Below are 14527 nucleotides of genomic sequence, written 5' to 3' on the forward strand. Positions count from 1 at the left end.
ATTTCCTTCCATGGGATCTTCCCGACCCAGGAATCAAACCCTGGTCTCCTGCATTGCAGGCAGATTCTTTCCTGACTGAGCTACAAGGGAAGCCATTAGGAAAATTCAAATTAAGACCACTGTGAGGTATCACTACACATTTATTAGAATATGTAAATTTAAAAAACCCCAGCATTTGTCTTTACCAAATGCTGGCAAGAGCAGTTGGAACTCTCATGTGCTACTGATGGGAATGCAGAATTGTAAAGCCACTACAGTTGGCAGTTTCTTACAAATTTAAATACAGTTGACCTCTGAACAACATGGATTTGAATTGTGAGGGTTTTTTTCAATTATAAATACTACAGTACATGATTTGTTATTGGTTGAATCCAAGAATTTGGAAACCATGCATATAGAGGGCTGACTATAGGTCATATGCAGATTTTCAGCTACATGGAGGGTTGGCAGCCCAGAACTACATGTTTTTCAAGGGTCAGCTGTATGTATTTAATGTCCCATCCACTCCATAATGTGTATCCCAGAGAAAACGTTCACACAAAAATCTGCATGCAAATGTTGATAGCAGCTTTATTCATACTGTCAAAAACTAGAAATAACTCAAATGTCCTTTAGCTGCCTATTGAATAAACGGACTGTGGTCCGTCCATACACTGGATTACTGTTTACCATAAGAAACGAAGTATTGATACATATAGTAACGAGGATGATTTGGATCCATTATGATGATAGCCAGACTGTAAAGCTTTATTTCTGTGACTTTCTGGAAGGAGACCATCTTAAGGGATGGAGAACAGATCAGTGGTTGCCAGGGACTTAAGGATGTGAATAGGGTTTAACCTCCCAGAGCAGCCTGGGGTGATGGAACTGTTATGCATCTTCATTATGATGGTAATTGTGTAACTACAAGCGTTTGTCAAAAGTCAAAGAGCTAGACACCAAAAAGATGGAATTTTAATGCATGTTTAAAATACCTTATGTTGAAAAGAAGGTTTTCCATGAACTTTATATTTTAGGATATGTATCTCTGAGGTGAATAAAATGTTACCTTCTTCAATAGTGTTTCTTAGGTGTCAAGCAAGTAGTATAAACACTGAAATTTTCCAATTTTATCCCTCAGGTGTTGAAGTGCCATCAAAAGACTCTTTGCCAAAGAAGAGGCCAATTTATGAAGATAAAAAGAAGAAAAAACCACCGCAGCAGATGGAAAATAAAGGTTTGCATACAAAACCTGTGATTTAGAAACAGTTTTGCTGGCCTTTTCCCCTATAACCTTAAAAACAGAAGTCTCTTAAAAAGAAGTCTAACCAGAATTGCATATTGAAACCAACTATTAATGATATTAATATCATTCTCCACTGATTCAAATGACAGGTTAAGGGAAAAGTATATCTGTTTGTAAAATCTGAGTCCTATGCTATGAATAACTGTTCTTGACTGAAAAAGCATAACTATCATTTCTTTTTTTTGCTGTTTCCTTCTCAACCTTCTGTAATTTTATATTCTAGTCTTGTCGGAAAGAAAAACTAGTTTCCTGTTTGTAAAAAATCATTGTTGGTATTAAATGTTTTGTAAACTTATTAAAGAATTTAGATTGTACTACTGGTGTTTATTCAGTAGTTAACAGAGTATCCTAACAGGAAATGCACTGAAAAGTATTGTTAAGTTGGTTTCTGTTCCTTTTATCAGTTTCTGAACCAGTGGAATTAAGTGCTGCTGCCGAAGTTGTGGAGCAAGGACTACCCGAAAAAGAAGAGACACCGCCTCCTATTGAACCAGGCCAGTAGTGCTCATGTGTCCTAAGTTGTCTTGGTTGTCACTAGTTTGGAGAAACCAGATGTCTGGCAGAATGGCCTTCTTACTTTGTAGTTCTTTCTTTAAATCGTTTCATTTTCTCTGGAAAAATTGTAGAGGTGAGACTTGAATCACTTTTGTTCTTTACAATGGTGTTGGAAGTGTTTTATAGAAAGGATTAGAGGTATTTGGATTTTCTCTAATGTTTTTATTTATGGGTCAGGATTCTTAGGTGGTACCAAAAAGACCTAAAGTTCTTTGTTTAAATCCTTTGGAAGCAAATTGGGAGCACTTTTGATTGGAGCTTTTTACTAAAAATCATAAGAATTGACATTTTAAAATCTTCAGAGGTCAGCTTTTATTTACTAAATTAGTAAGAGGATTCAGTTTACTCATTCTGTGTGTGTATTTTGGGATTGGAGAACATCTCTGGATTTTTTTTTTTCTTTAAACATTGTTCTAATTCGTGAAACTAGGTGTTGCTAGGAGAGGCGGAGGCTGGCTACATTGTATGTTGGGTAAAATCAGGAGAATCTCCGGTGTTTACAGATAGGAGTAGGAGTTGCTTTAGAGAATGTTAAGACTGACCCAGACTGAGGAGAGTTTGGGGGAGATGGATTCATGTATATGTATGGCTGAGTTCTTTTGCTGTCCTCCTGAAACTATCACAACATCATTAATTGGCTGAACCCCAATACAAAAACAAAAGGTTTTTTTTTCTTGAAGATTGACCCACACTTGTGAAAGATACTGGGTTGGCCAATAAATTCATTCAGGGTTTAAGATGTTACATAAAAACACAAATGAACCTTTGGGCTAACCCAGTATTCAGATTAGATCAGATCAGTCGCTCAGTCGTGTCCGACTCTTGGCGACCCCATGAATCACAGCACGCCAGGCCTCCCTGTCCATCACCAACTCCCGGAGTTCACTCACACTCACGTCCATCGAGTCAGTGATGCCATCCAGCCAACTCATCCTCTGTTGTCCCCTTCTGCTCTTGCCCCCAATCCCTCCCAGCATCAGAGTCTTTTCCAGTGGTCAACTCTTCGCATGAGGTGGCCAAAGTACTGGAGTTTCAGCTTTAGCATCATTCCTTCCAAAGAAATCCCAGGGCTAATCTCCTTCAGAATGGACTGGTTGGATCTCCTTGCAGTCCAAGGGACTCATAAGAGTCTTCTCCAACACCACAGTTCAAAAGCATCAATTCTTTGGCACTCAGCCTTCTTCACAGTCCACCTCTCACATCCATACATGACCACAGGAAAAACCATAGCCTTGACTAGACGGATCTTTGTTGGCAAAGTAATGTCTCTGCTTTTGAATATGCTATCTAGGTTGGTCAAAACTTTCCTTCCAAGGAGTAAGCATCTTTTAATTTCATGGCTGCAGTCACCATCTGCAGTGATTTTGGAGCCCAGAAAAATAAAGTCTGACACTGTTTCCACTGTTTCCCCATCTATTTCCCATGAAGTGGTGGGACCGGATGCCATGATCTTCATTTTCTGAATGTTGAGCTTTAAGCCAGCTGTTTCACTCTCCACTTTCACCTTCATCAAGAGGCTTTATAGTTCCTCTTCACTTTCTGCCATAAGGGTGGTGTCATCTGCATATCTGAGGTTATTGATATTTCTCCCGGCAGTCTTGATTCCAGCTTGTGTTTCTTCCAGTCCAGCGTTTCTCATGATGTACTCTGCATATAAGTTAAATAAACGGGGTGACAATATACAGCCTTGACGAATTCCTTTTCCTATTTGGAACCAGTCTGTTGTTCCATGTCCAGTTCTAACTGTTGCTTCCTGACCTGCATACAAATTTCTCAAGAGGCAGGTCGGGTGGTCTGGTATTCCCATCTCTTTCAGAATTTTCCACAGTGTATTGTGATCCACACAGTCAAAGACTTTGGCATAGTCAATAAAGCAGAAATAGATGTTTTTCTGGAACTCTCTTACTTTTTCCATGATCCAGCAGATGTTGGCAATTTGATCTCTGCTTCCTCTGCCTTTTCTAAATCCAACTTGAACATCAGGAAGTTCACGGTTCACATATTGCTGAAGCCTGGCTTGGAGAATTTTGAACATTACTTTACTAGCGTGTGAGATGAGTGCAATTGTGCGGTAGTTTGAGCATTCTTTGGCATTGCCTTTCTTTGGGATTGGAATGAAAACTGACCTTTTCCAGTCCTGTGGCCACTGCTGAGTTTTCCAAATTTGCTGGCATATTGAGTGCAGCATTTTCACAGCATCATCTTTCAGGATTTGGAATAGCTCAACTGGAAGTCTATCACCTCCACTAGCTTTGTTGGTAGTGATGCTTTCTAAGGCCCACTTGACTTCACATTCCAGGATGTCTGGCTCTAGGTGAGTGATCACACCATCGTGATTATCTGGGTCGTGAAGCTCTTTTTTGTACAGTTCTTCTGTGTATTCTTGTCACCTCTTCTTAATATCTTCTGTTAGGTCCATACCATTTCTGTCCTTTATTGTGCCCATCTTTGTATGATTTGTTCCCTTGATATCTAATTTTCTTGAAGAGATCTCTAGTCTTTCCCATTCTGTTGTTTTCCTCTATTTCTTTGCATTGATCTCTGAAGAAGGCTTTCTTATCTCCTCTTGCTATTCTTTGGAACTCTGCATTCAGATGTTTATATCTTTCCTTTTCTCCTTTGCTTTTCTCTTCTCTTCTTTTCACAGCTATTTGTAAGGCCTCCCCAGAAAGCCATTTTGCTTTTTTGCATTTCTTTTCCATGGGGATGGTCTTGATCCCTGTCTCCTGTACAATGTCACGAACCTCATTCCATAGCTCATCAGGCACTCTATCTATCAGATCTAGGCCCTCAAATCTATTTCTCACTTCCACTCTATATCATAAGGGATTTGATTTAGGTCATACCTGAATGGTCTAGTGGTTAACCCGGTATTACTGATCCTTTTTTTCTTCCCCTCCTATTCTCAGTGTAAAAAGGATTATTTTCCTCAGCACACCTCAGCTTAACCTGATGAGATCAAAGACATTCATGTTGATAGACTTACGGGAGTTCACTACTTTTGGTGGTAATTTGTAGCAGTAGAAAGTGTTACTAATTTAGAAGGAGTTTAGGGTTCATGTTTCTGACTCATTTCCTCCTCCTCAGGAAAATGTATCCAGGCTTGTTGGCAAGTAGTAATTATTACAGGGAAGCAAATACCCCGTGTTCCACCCTCATCTTCCTCCCTCATCTTCCTTTCATTTGAGAATAATTTTGCTTGACTAGATTGAAGTAAAAAGAGAGTCATTTTTGTTAATAAGGGGAGTTTATAGTCTTTAAATTCAAAATTATACCTTTCTGGCCATTTTTGGGTTGTAAGCACGACATGCTGTTCTTTCAGCTGGAAGAGAAGTGTAGATTGGTACCTCCAAGTATGTAATTGAAGTAGTATTTGTATGTATTTGAAGAGGTTAAAGCTAAATAAACAATACATTCTTATGTATATAGTTTGAAGATCAAAAAGAAGAGATATGTGAAATTCCATTTGTCCTCAAGAACTGAATGCCATCATGTACCCTTTTCAAGATCTAAAGGAATATTTCAATGAGTTGCTAATATTTTGGACATGACTTAGCAACTGAACAGCAATATTTTACCTCAGATATGAAATCTGGGTTAAGTTTAATATATTGTACTCAAAACATGAGGAAATTGTGAAGCATCTAGTGACAGTAAAGGATTTAACCTGCTAGGTATGTTGAAAAATAGTTGCAAAGAATGAAATTATATACATACTTCTTTTTATAACTAAAGCATTTTTTAAATGTCAGTATAGTTTTCTACATTTTTTTTTCTAAAAGCAATCTTAAATTCTAGATAATTTTTATGTCCTTAATGAAAACTTTCATCCACAGAAGAGGAAGAAGAAACCGAGGATGCTGGGTTGGATGACTGGGAAGCTATGGCTAGCGATGAGGAGAGAGAGACAGGTGAGTAGCTCGGAAGCGCGCACTGATACGTCCATTGGCTACTCGTGATGTGTCTGTGTTTAAAGGAGTAGTCTTGATTGTGAAAGCTGCACGAGCATTCCTGGAGATAGAGGACAGTCTGGCTCTTTCCATTGCCATGATCCCTAAATCCTCCTGTGGATCCTGATTTTATTAATAAATGGTTTTTCAGAAAGTGATTTGTAAGATAGTTGCCTAGTATTTAGAATGCATTTTTTTCCCAGAATGGTGATTTTTACAAATGAAAATAGATGATTTTTACAAATGAAAATAGATTATTAAAGCTCTTTAACTTAGAATAAATACAAAGATATACAAACAAGATAATAGAGTTCCTCCTAATCATTGTGAATAAAAAATGGTTTTCCTGGTCATTTCTTCCTGGCTTCTTTTTTAGGGTTTTATTTGTTGGCTTTCTCCTAACTTTTTGAAGTGAATATTTGGCTGTTTGTTTTTTCAGTCTTTTTTAAAATGATGTATTTTTCTCTAAGCCTGGCTTTAGCCAAATTCTCTAAGTTCTGATATATTGATATTTTTAAATTTATATTTTGATATTTTAGCCTATAATTTACTTAGAAGTTTATTTCTTATTTTATGAAAATGAGGACTTTACATATCTTTGTTATTTCATTGTGATCAGAAAAACACGTGTTTCTATCCTTTGAACTGTGTTGACTTAATTTACAACCCAACAAATGGTTGGTTATTTTACATGTTTCATGTGACTGGAAAGAGTTTATATTCTGCATTAGTTGAGTGCTTTGCTATCTGTATTTAGGTTGCTGATTATTTTATTCAGCTTCTGAGTTTTTTTTCTCAGTACTTTTCTCTCTTTTGCTGAGAGTGGTATACTTAAATCTCCCATTGTGCTTATAGTTTGTCTTTTTCTCTGAGTTATCTTAATTTTTGCTCTATGTAGTTTTGTGCTGTATTATTAAATGAATGTAATCTTACATCTTTCTGATGAATTGACTGTTTTATATCTTATTTCTAGTAATGTCTTTTTCCTTAAAGTCTGCCTTATCTGATGTTAATATAGGTATACCAGCTTTAATTTACTTGATTTTTCTGTCTGTATTACACTTTCTATATCCTTACACAGCATATAGTTGAGGTTTTTAAATCTATTTTGTTACTTTTTATTTTACCTGGAGTACTTAGCCCATTACATCTAGAATGTAATACAGTTAATGAAGTTTAGTGATCTTCTATTTATCATCTTACTCTTATTTGTTCTATTTCTTTTTCTCTCCTTTCTAACTAGCTTTTGGATTATTTGATTTTTTTTCTTTAATTCCTTTTTTTGCCCTTTCATGAGCTTGGACGTTTTGTACTTTTCTCCTTCCTTTTGGTGGTTACTCTAGATAGTTTTAACGTGGACTTCTGAACTATCAATGTCTGTTACCTTCTTTCCAAGCAAGATGAAGACCATAGAATACATAAATTACATTTGAACAGTTCTCAGTTTATATATACCATTGTTCTCATTTACTTTAATTCTCTGTTTTAAACCCCAAAAGCTTTAAAACACACACACACAACAATGGGTATACATTGAAGTTTATTCACATTCTGAGTTTTGTGGTGCTTCTTTCCTTCCTCAATCTCTTACCTTCTATTGGGGTCATTTCTTCCAACCTAAAGTGTATCTTTTAGAATTCCTTCAGTATGAATCTGCTACAGAGACTGTCCATATTTGCTTTTCTGAAAAATCTTTATCTCATCTTCATTCTTTTTAAAAAAAAATTTATTTATTTTTGGCTGTGCTGGGTTTTCATTGCTACGTGGGCTTTTCTCTAGTTGCGGTAAGTAGGGGCTAACTCTCTAGTTGGTGGTACACAGGCTTTTCATCGTGGTGCCTTCTGTTGCGGAACATGGGCTCCAGGGCATGGGGGCTTCAGTACTTGGGGCTTTTGGTCTTTAGACCACAGGCTTGATAGTTGTAGCACACAGGCTTGGTTGCTCTGCAGCATGTGGGTCTTCCTCGACCAGGGATCGAACCCATGTCTCCTGCTTTGGCAGGCAGATTCTTCACCAATGAGCCACCAGGGAATCCCTCATCTTCATTCTTGAAGGTAACATACTAAATGAGAAATTCTTTGTTGTAATTTGATTAATGCTTTGATGATTCTAATCCCCTGTCTTGGCTTTTATTGTTTCTGTTTAAAAGTCAGGTATCACTCTAAAGTTTCCATGTGTCTTTGTTTTCATCAGTTTTATTATGATTCAACCCAGTTTGTTTTTATTTTCTCCTGAGTTGTTTGAAACTGTAGAAATAATTTGATGGCAAAGTTGGTGTTTTCTTACTCCAGAGAGAATTTATATGTACATCTACCAGGAGTCTGAGTGAACTAGCAATATAGAATCATCTTACTCCCCGTTTCGAATTTAGAGAACCTGGAGGTGATCTGCCAGTAATGGGGAGATCCTGTTTACTTCCTGTTTATCCTGTTATTTCCCCAGAGTTTTTCAGGATTTCACCCCACAGTACGGGCACTACCCAGTGTCTGTCTACCTTGCCCCCCTGAAATTGTTGGTAGGCCTGAACTCCCAGTGCCTGGACCCTTGAGCGCTGAGGGGCCTTTAAGAGTGCTGCATAGCCTTTCAGCTGCCTCCTCCAGGGTCCGCAGATGACCCCGGGGGGAGGAGGTACTAAACATTGTGCTCCCTTCCCTGGGTTTCTGTCCTCTCAGGGACAGTGTATCCTGGCCAGTGATGCTTTCCTTTTTTTATTAGCTTAAGTATGGTTAATGCATTAAGTTTTTACTGTTAAAAGGCAGTCTTTACTGTAGTATGTAGACAAAACTTTGCATTTATGAGGTATGAAAATATTAATTTTGAATTATATAGTAAAATGTTACTGCCTTATTTAGTACCCTTTCGGTATTATTTTGCCTTTAAGGTCTCTATCTTGATAGAAATCTCATTTTTAACTTTGGTTTATTTCAAAATGTCTTTTCCTGAAAGAAGAAAACACGGTGCATATAGAAGTAAAAGAAAACCCTGAAGAGGAGGAGGAGGAGGAAGAGGAGGAGGAGGAGGAAGAAGAGAGTGAAGACGAAGAGGAGGAAGAAGGAGACAGTGAAGGCAGTGAAGGTGAAGATGATGATGAAAAGGTGTCAGATGAGAAGGACGCTGGGAAAACATTGGATAAAAAGCCAAGCAAAGACGTGAGCTCAGAATCTGAGGATGACTCTGACGACGATCGAACTAAAGAAGAACGGGCTTATGACAAAGCAAAACGGAGGATTGAGGTACTCATTTTTCCTCTTCTCTACTCCTTTCCACCCCCTTCCTCTGTGATCATTAGAACTTTACAACTAACGCTTCTATTGAGGAGCAATTTAAAAAACAGTCTCGGATTGGTATCTGTTCCGTTTTTGTGATGCTGAGACATAATAGGTCCTTGACACTGGTCTAACCCAAGGACCTCACTGTTTGCTAAGATGGAATGCTGACTGCTTTATCAGTTTTTTCTTTTTTTAATCCAAATTTTAGTGTGCTCTTTGAGAGATTTTTTTATAGGTTTATAGAGATACTCTGAGCTTATGCGCTCTAATTGAGTGTTTGCCTTGTGTGTTTAGTCATTCTGACACATGTGGTCCCTTTAGTTCTTTAGATCAGGTGGGTTAATGAGGCTTCCGTTTAGTCAAGTTCACATACCCTGCCACTTAACTGTTTTCCCTTCTTAATGCAGTAGACTTCTACTACTATTTCTACTAGACTTCAGGAGGAAGTTTTCTCTAGTTATGTCAGCTTAGCATAAATAATACACTAAAAACTAATTTGCTTTGAAGAGGCTAAACTGTTTTAAAACTAAAATTGTTTTTAGCTTTCCTTAATTTTTTCATGTGCAATTGTAGCTTTCAGTTAGTTTGTGAATACCTCTGTATCAGTATTTGCCTTTTCCTTCTGTCAAGTTTAGTTAGGAATACATTTTCCAAATTTCTAAAGGACTAACAAAGTCTGTTACTGTAAATCGGGGTTTCTCAGCCTCAGCACTATTGACATTTTTGGGCCTAAGAATTCTCTGCTGTGGGGGACTGTCCTCTTCATTTTAGGATGTTCAGCAATATCTCTGATCACCCTCTAAATCCCCTCCCTTCTCCTGCTCGTGTCTCTGCTTCTTCCCACAGACCTACTTCAGCCAGACATTGTATACTGTGCTTGGTGATTTACGAACAGAATGGGTATAATCATAAAGTAACAGTTCCCTATTATCTCACTCCCTAGTGAGATAGAACTGCCTTTGGCAATGAATCTGGTTATGAACCCCATGATTTAAAAAAAAAATAATTAAAAATTAAGTAATAAATTTAGTGTTTGCATCCCCCCACCCCCGGCCCCTCCTTTTAACAATATGCAGTGGTCCTCTTTAGCTCAACAATTTAAAAAAAGTGTTTTGGCTGTACTGGGTCTTCATTGCTGTGCTCAAGCTAGTTCTGTGCTGTGCTGTGCTTCGTTGCAGTTCATGGGCTCATCAGTTGTAGCTCATGGGCTTAGTTGCTTTGTGCCATGTGGGATCTTCCTGGACCCAGGATCGAACCTGTGTCTCCTGCACTGTGTGGCAGATTCTTAACCACTAGACCACCAGGGAAGTCCTAGGTCAACAATTTTTGAACGGCTTGGTTGAGATGTGATTTCATACTGTAAAACTGACCCATTTTAAGTTTACAATTCAGTGACATTTTGTAAATTTACAGAGTTGTGCAGCCACCCCCACAACTCAACTTTTAGAATATGTTCATCACCCCAGAAATATCCTTGTGCCAATCTGCAGTCATTACCCATTCCTGCCCCCAAGCAACTGCTCATCTGTTTCCTGCCTCAGGACAGCGTCTTCTCCAGAAACTTCATCATAAATGCAACTTTGTATTACTTGGTCTTTTGTGTCTGGCTTCTGTCACTTCAGCCTATTCATCTGTGTTGCTGCTCTGTCAGTACTGTGTTCCTTTTAACTGACAGCAGTGTTCCGTTATATATAGATACCACATTTTATTTGTGTCCATTCACCAGTTAAAGAACATTTGAATTGTTTCCACTTTTTGTCATTTGTACTTCTGTTACAAAACGGTCTCATATGAGTCTGTGCATGGAGATATATTTTTGTTACTTTTGAATAAAAACAATTTTTAGGAGTGAATTTTTTTTTAATCCTAGAAATTTGGCAGTGTCTAAGAGTGAGATACGAATACCCAGTTGTGGATGTGACTGATGATAGAAGCAAGGTCCGATGCCATAAAGAGGAATATTGCATAGGAACCTGGAATGTCAGGTCCACGAATCAAGGCAAATTGGAAGTGGTCAAACAGGAGATGCCAAGAGTGAACATCAATATTCTAGGCAACAGCGAACTAAAATGGACTGGAATGGGTGAATTTAACTCAGATGACCATTATATCTATTACTGTGGGTGAGAATCCCTTAGAAGAAATGGGGTAGCTATCATGGTCAACAAAAGAGTCCGAAATGCAGTACTTGGATGCAATCTCAAAACTGACAGAATGATCTCTGTTCGTTTCCAAGACAAACCATTCAGTATCACAGTAATCCAAGCCCATGCCCCAACCAGTAACGCTGAAGATGCTGAACTTGAACGGTTCTATGAAGACCTACAAGACCTTTTAGAACTAACACCCAGAAAAGATGTCCTTTTCATTATACAGGACTGGAATGCAAAAGTAGGAAGTCAAGAAACACCTGGAGTAACAGGCAATTTTGTCCTTGCAATACGGAATGAAGCAGGGCAAAGACTAATAGAGTTTTGCCAAGAAAATGCACTCGTCATAATAAACACCCTCTTCCAACAACACAAGAGAAGACTCTATACATGGACATCACCAGATGGTCTACACCGAAATCAGATTGATTATATTCTTTGCAGCCAAAGATGGAGAAGCTCTATACAGTCAGCAAAAACAAGACCAGGAGCTGACTGTGGCTCAGATCATGAACTCCTTATTGCCAAATTCAGACTTAAATTGAAGAAAGTGGGAAAACCACTAGACGATTCATTTCAGTTCAGTCGCTCAGTCGTGTCCGACTCTTTGCGACCCCATGAATTGCAGCAGGCCAGGCCTCCCTGTCCATCACCAACTCCCGGAGTTCACTCAGACTCAAGTCCATCGAGTCAGTGATGCCATCCAGCCATCTCATCCTCTGTTGTCCCCTTCTCCTCCTGCCCCCAATCCCTCCCAGCATCAGAGTCTTTTCCAATGAGTCAACTCTTTGCATGAGGTGGCCAAAGTACTGGAGTTTCAGCTTTAGCATTATTCCTTCCAAAGAAATCCCAGGGCTGATCTCCTTCAGAATGGACTAGTTGGCTCTCCTTCAGGTATGACCTAAATCAAATCCCTTATGATTATACAGTGGAAGTGAGAAATAGATTTGAGGGCCTAGATCTGATAGATAGAGTGCCTGATGAGCTATGGAATGAGGTTCGTGACATTGTACAGGAGACAGGGATCAAGACCATCCCCGTGGAAAAGAAATGCAAAAAAGCAAAATGGCTGTCTGGGGAGGCCTTACAAATAGCTGTGAAAAGAAGAGACGCGAAAAGCAAAGGAGAAAAGGAAAGATATAAACATCTGAATGCAGAGTTCCAAAGAATAGCAAGGAGAGGTAAGAAAGCCTTCCTCAGCAATCAGTGCAAAGAAATAGAGGAAAACAATAGAATGGGAAAGACTAGAGATCTCTTCAAGAAAATTAGATATCAAGGGAACAAATCATACAAAGATGGGCACAATAAAGGACAGAAATGGTATGGACCTAACAGAAGATATTAAGAAGAGGTGGCAAGAATACACAGAAGAACTGTACAAAAAAGAGCTTCATGACCCAGATAATCATGATGGTGTGTTCACTCACCTAGAGCCAGACATCCTGGAATGTGAAGTCAAGTGGGCCTTAGAAAGCATCACTACAAACAAAGCTAGTGGAGGTGATGGAATTCCAGTTGAGCTATTTCAGATCCTGAAAGATGGTGCTGTGAAAGTGCTACACTCAATATGCCAGCAAATTTGGAAAACTCAGCAGTGGCCACAGGACTGGAAAAGGTTAGTTTTCATTCCAATCCCGAAGAAAAGCAATGCCAAAGAATGCTCAAACTACTGCACAGTTGCACTCATCTCACACGCTAGTAAAGTAATGTCCAAAATTCTCCAAGCCAGGCTTCAGCAATATGTGAACCGTGAACTTCCTGATGTTCAAGCTGGTTTTAGAAAAGACAGAGGAAGCAGAGATCAAATTGCCAACATCTGCTGGATCATGGAAAAAGCAAGAGAGTTCCAGAAAAACATCTATTTCTGCTTTATTGACTATGCCAAAGCCTTTGACTATGTGGATCACAATACACTGTGGAAAATTCTGAAAGAGATGGGAATACCAGACCACCTGACCTGCCTCTTGAGAAATCTGTATGCAGGTCAGGAAGCAAGAGTTAGAACTGGACATGGAACAACAGACTGGTTCCAAATAGGAAAAGGAGTTCATCAAGGCTGTATATTGTCACCCTGTTTATTTAACTTATATGCAGAGTACATCATGAGAAACGCTGGACTGGAAGAAACACAAGCTGGAATCAAGATTGCTGGGAGAAATATCAATAACCTCAGATATGCAGATGACACCACCCTTATGGCAGAAAGTGAAGAGGAACTAAAAAGCCCATGAAAGTGAAAGAGGAGAGTGAAAAAGTTGACTTAAAGCTCAGCATTCAGAAAACTAAGATTATGGCATCTTGTCCCATCACTTCAGGGGAAGATAGATGGGGTAACAGTGTCAGACTTTATTTTTTTGAGCTCCAAAATCAGTGCAGATGGTGATTGCAGCCATAAAATTAAAAGATGCTTACTCCTTGGAAGGAAAGTTATGACCAACCTAGATAGCATATTAAAAAGCAAAGATACTTTTGGATCGCAGCCATTCTGACTGGCGTGAAATGGTACCTCATAGTGGTTTTGATTTGCATTTCTCTGATAATGAGTGATGTTGAGCATCTTTTCATGTGTGTGTTAGCCATCTGTATGTCTTCTTTGGAGAAATGTCTATTTAGTTCTTTGGCCCATTTTTTGATTGGGTCATTTATTTTTCTGGAGTTGAGCTGTAGGAGTTGCTTGTATATTTTTGAGATTAGTTGTTTGTCAGTTGCTTCATTTGCTATTATTTTCTCCCATTCTGAAGGCTGTCTTTTCACCTTGCTAATAGTTTCCTTTGATGTGCAGAAGCTTTTAAGGTTAATTAGGTCCCATTTGTTTATTTTTGCTTTTATTTCCAATATTCTGGGAGGTGGGTCATAGAGGATCCTGCTGTGATGTATGTCAGAGAGTGTGTTGCCTATGTTCTCCTCTAGGAGTTTTATAGTTTCTGGTCTTACGTTTAGATCTTTAATCCATTTTGAGTTTATTTTTGTGTATGGTGTTAGAAAGTGTTCTAGTTTCATTCTTTTACAAGTGGTTGACCAGATTTCCCAGCACTACTTGTTAAAGAGATTGTCGATATATGGCAAAACCAATACAATATTGTAAAGTTAAAAAAAAATTTTTTTTAAAAAAAAGAAAGAAAGGAAAAAAAAATCAGAGTACTACTTTGCCAGCAAAGGTCCGTCTAGTCAAGGCTATGGTGTTTCCAGTGGTCACGTATGGATGTGAGAGTTGGACTGTGAAGAAAGTTGAGCGCCGAAGAATTGATGCTTTTGAACTGTGGTGTTGGAGAAGACTCTTGAGAGTCCCTTGGACTGCAAGGAGATCCAACCAGTCCA

At 38.7% G+C, this 14527-nt stretch overlaps 1 protein-coding gene across 3 annotated transcripts in view; it reads left to right on the plus strand.

Annotated features, from left to right (window-relative positions):
- EIF5B (eukaryotic translation initiation factor 5B) overlaps window positions 1–14527 on the plus strand; it is a 75619-nt gene that overhangs the window by 38807 nt on the left and 22285 nt on the right. For 2 of the 3 annotated variants that reach the window (XM_019969787.2, XM_070798297.1), the window contains exons 7-10: window positions 1121–1216; window positions 1690–1779; window positions 5677–5751; window positions 8737–9023. In XM_019969787.2, the coding sequence (XP_019825346.1) occupies window positions 1121–1216; window positions 1690–1779; window positions 5677–5751; window positions 8737–9023 (548 nt within the window). The remainder of the gene's footprint in view (window positions 1–1120; window positions 1217–1689; window positions 1780–5676; window positions 5752–8736; window positions 9024–14527) is intronic. The other variant, XM_019969788.2, reaches the window with a different exon arrangement.

This window comes from Bos indicus, chromosome 11 (genome assembly GCF_029378745.1).
Source record: "Bos indicus isolate NIAB-ARS_2022 breed Sahiwal x Tharparkar chromosome 11, NIAB-ARS_B.indTharparkar_mat_pri_1.0, whole genome shotgun sequence".
NCBI classification, from domain to species: Eukaryota; Metazoa; Chordata; class Mammalia; order Artiodactyla; family Bovidae; genus Bos; species Bos indicus.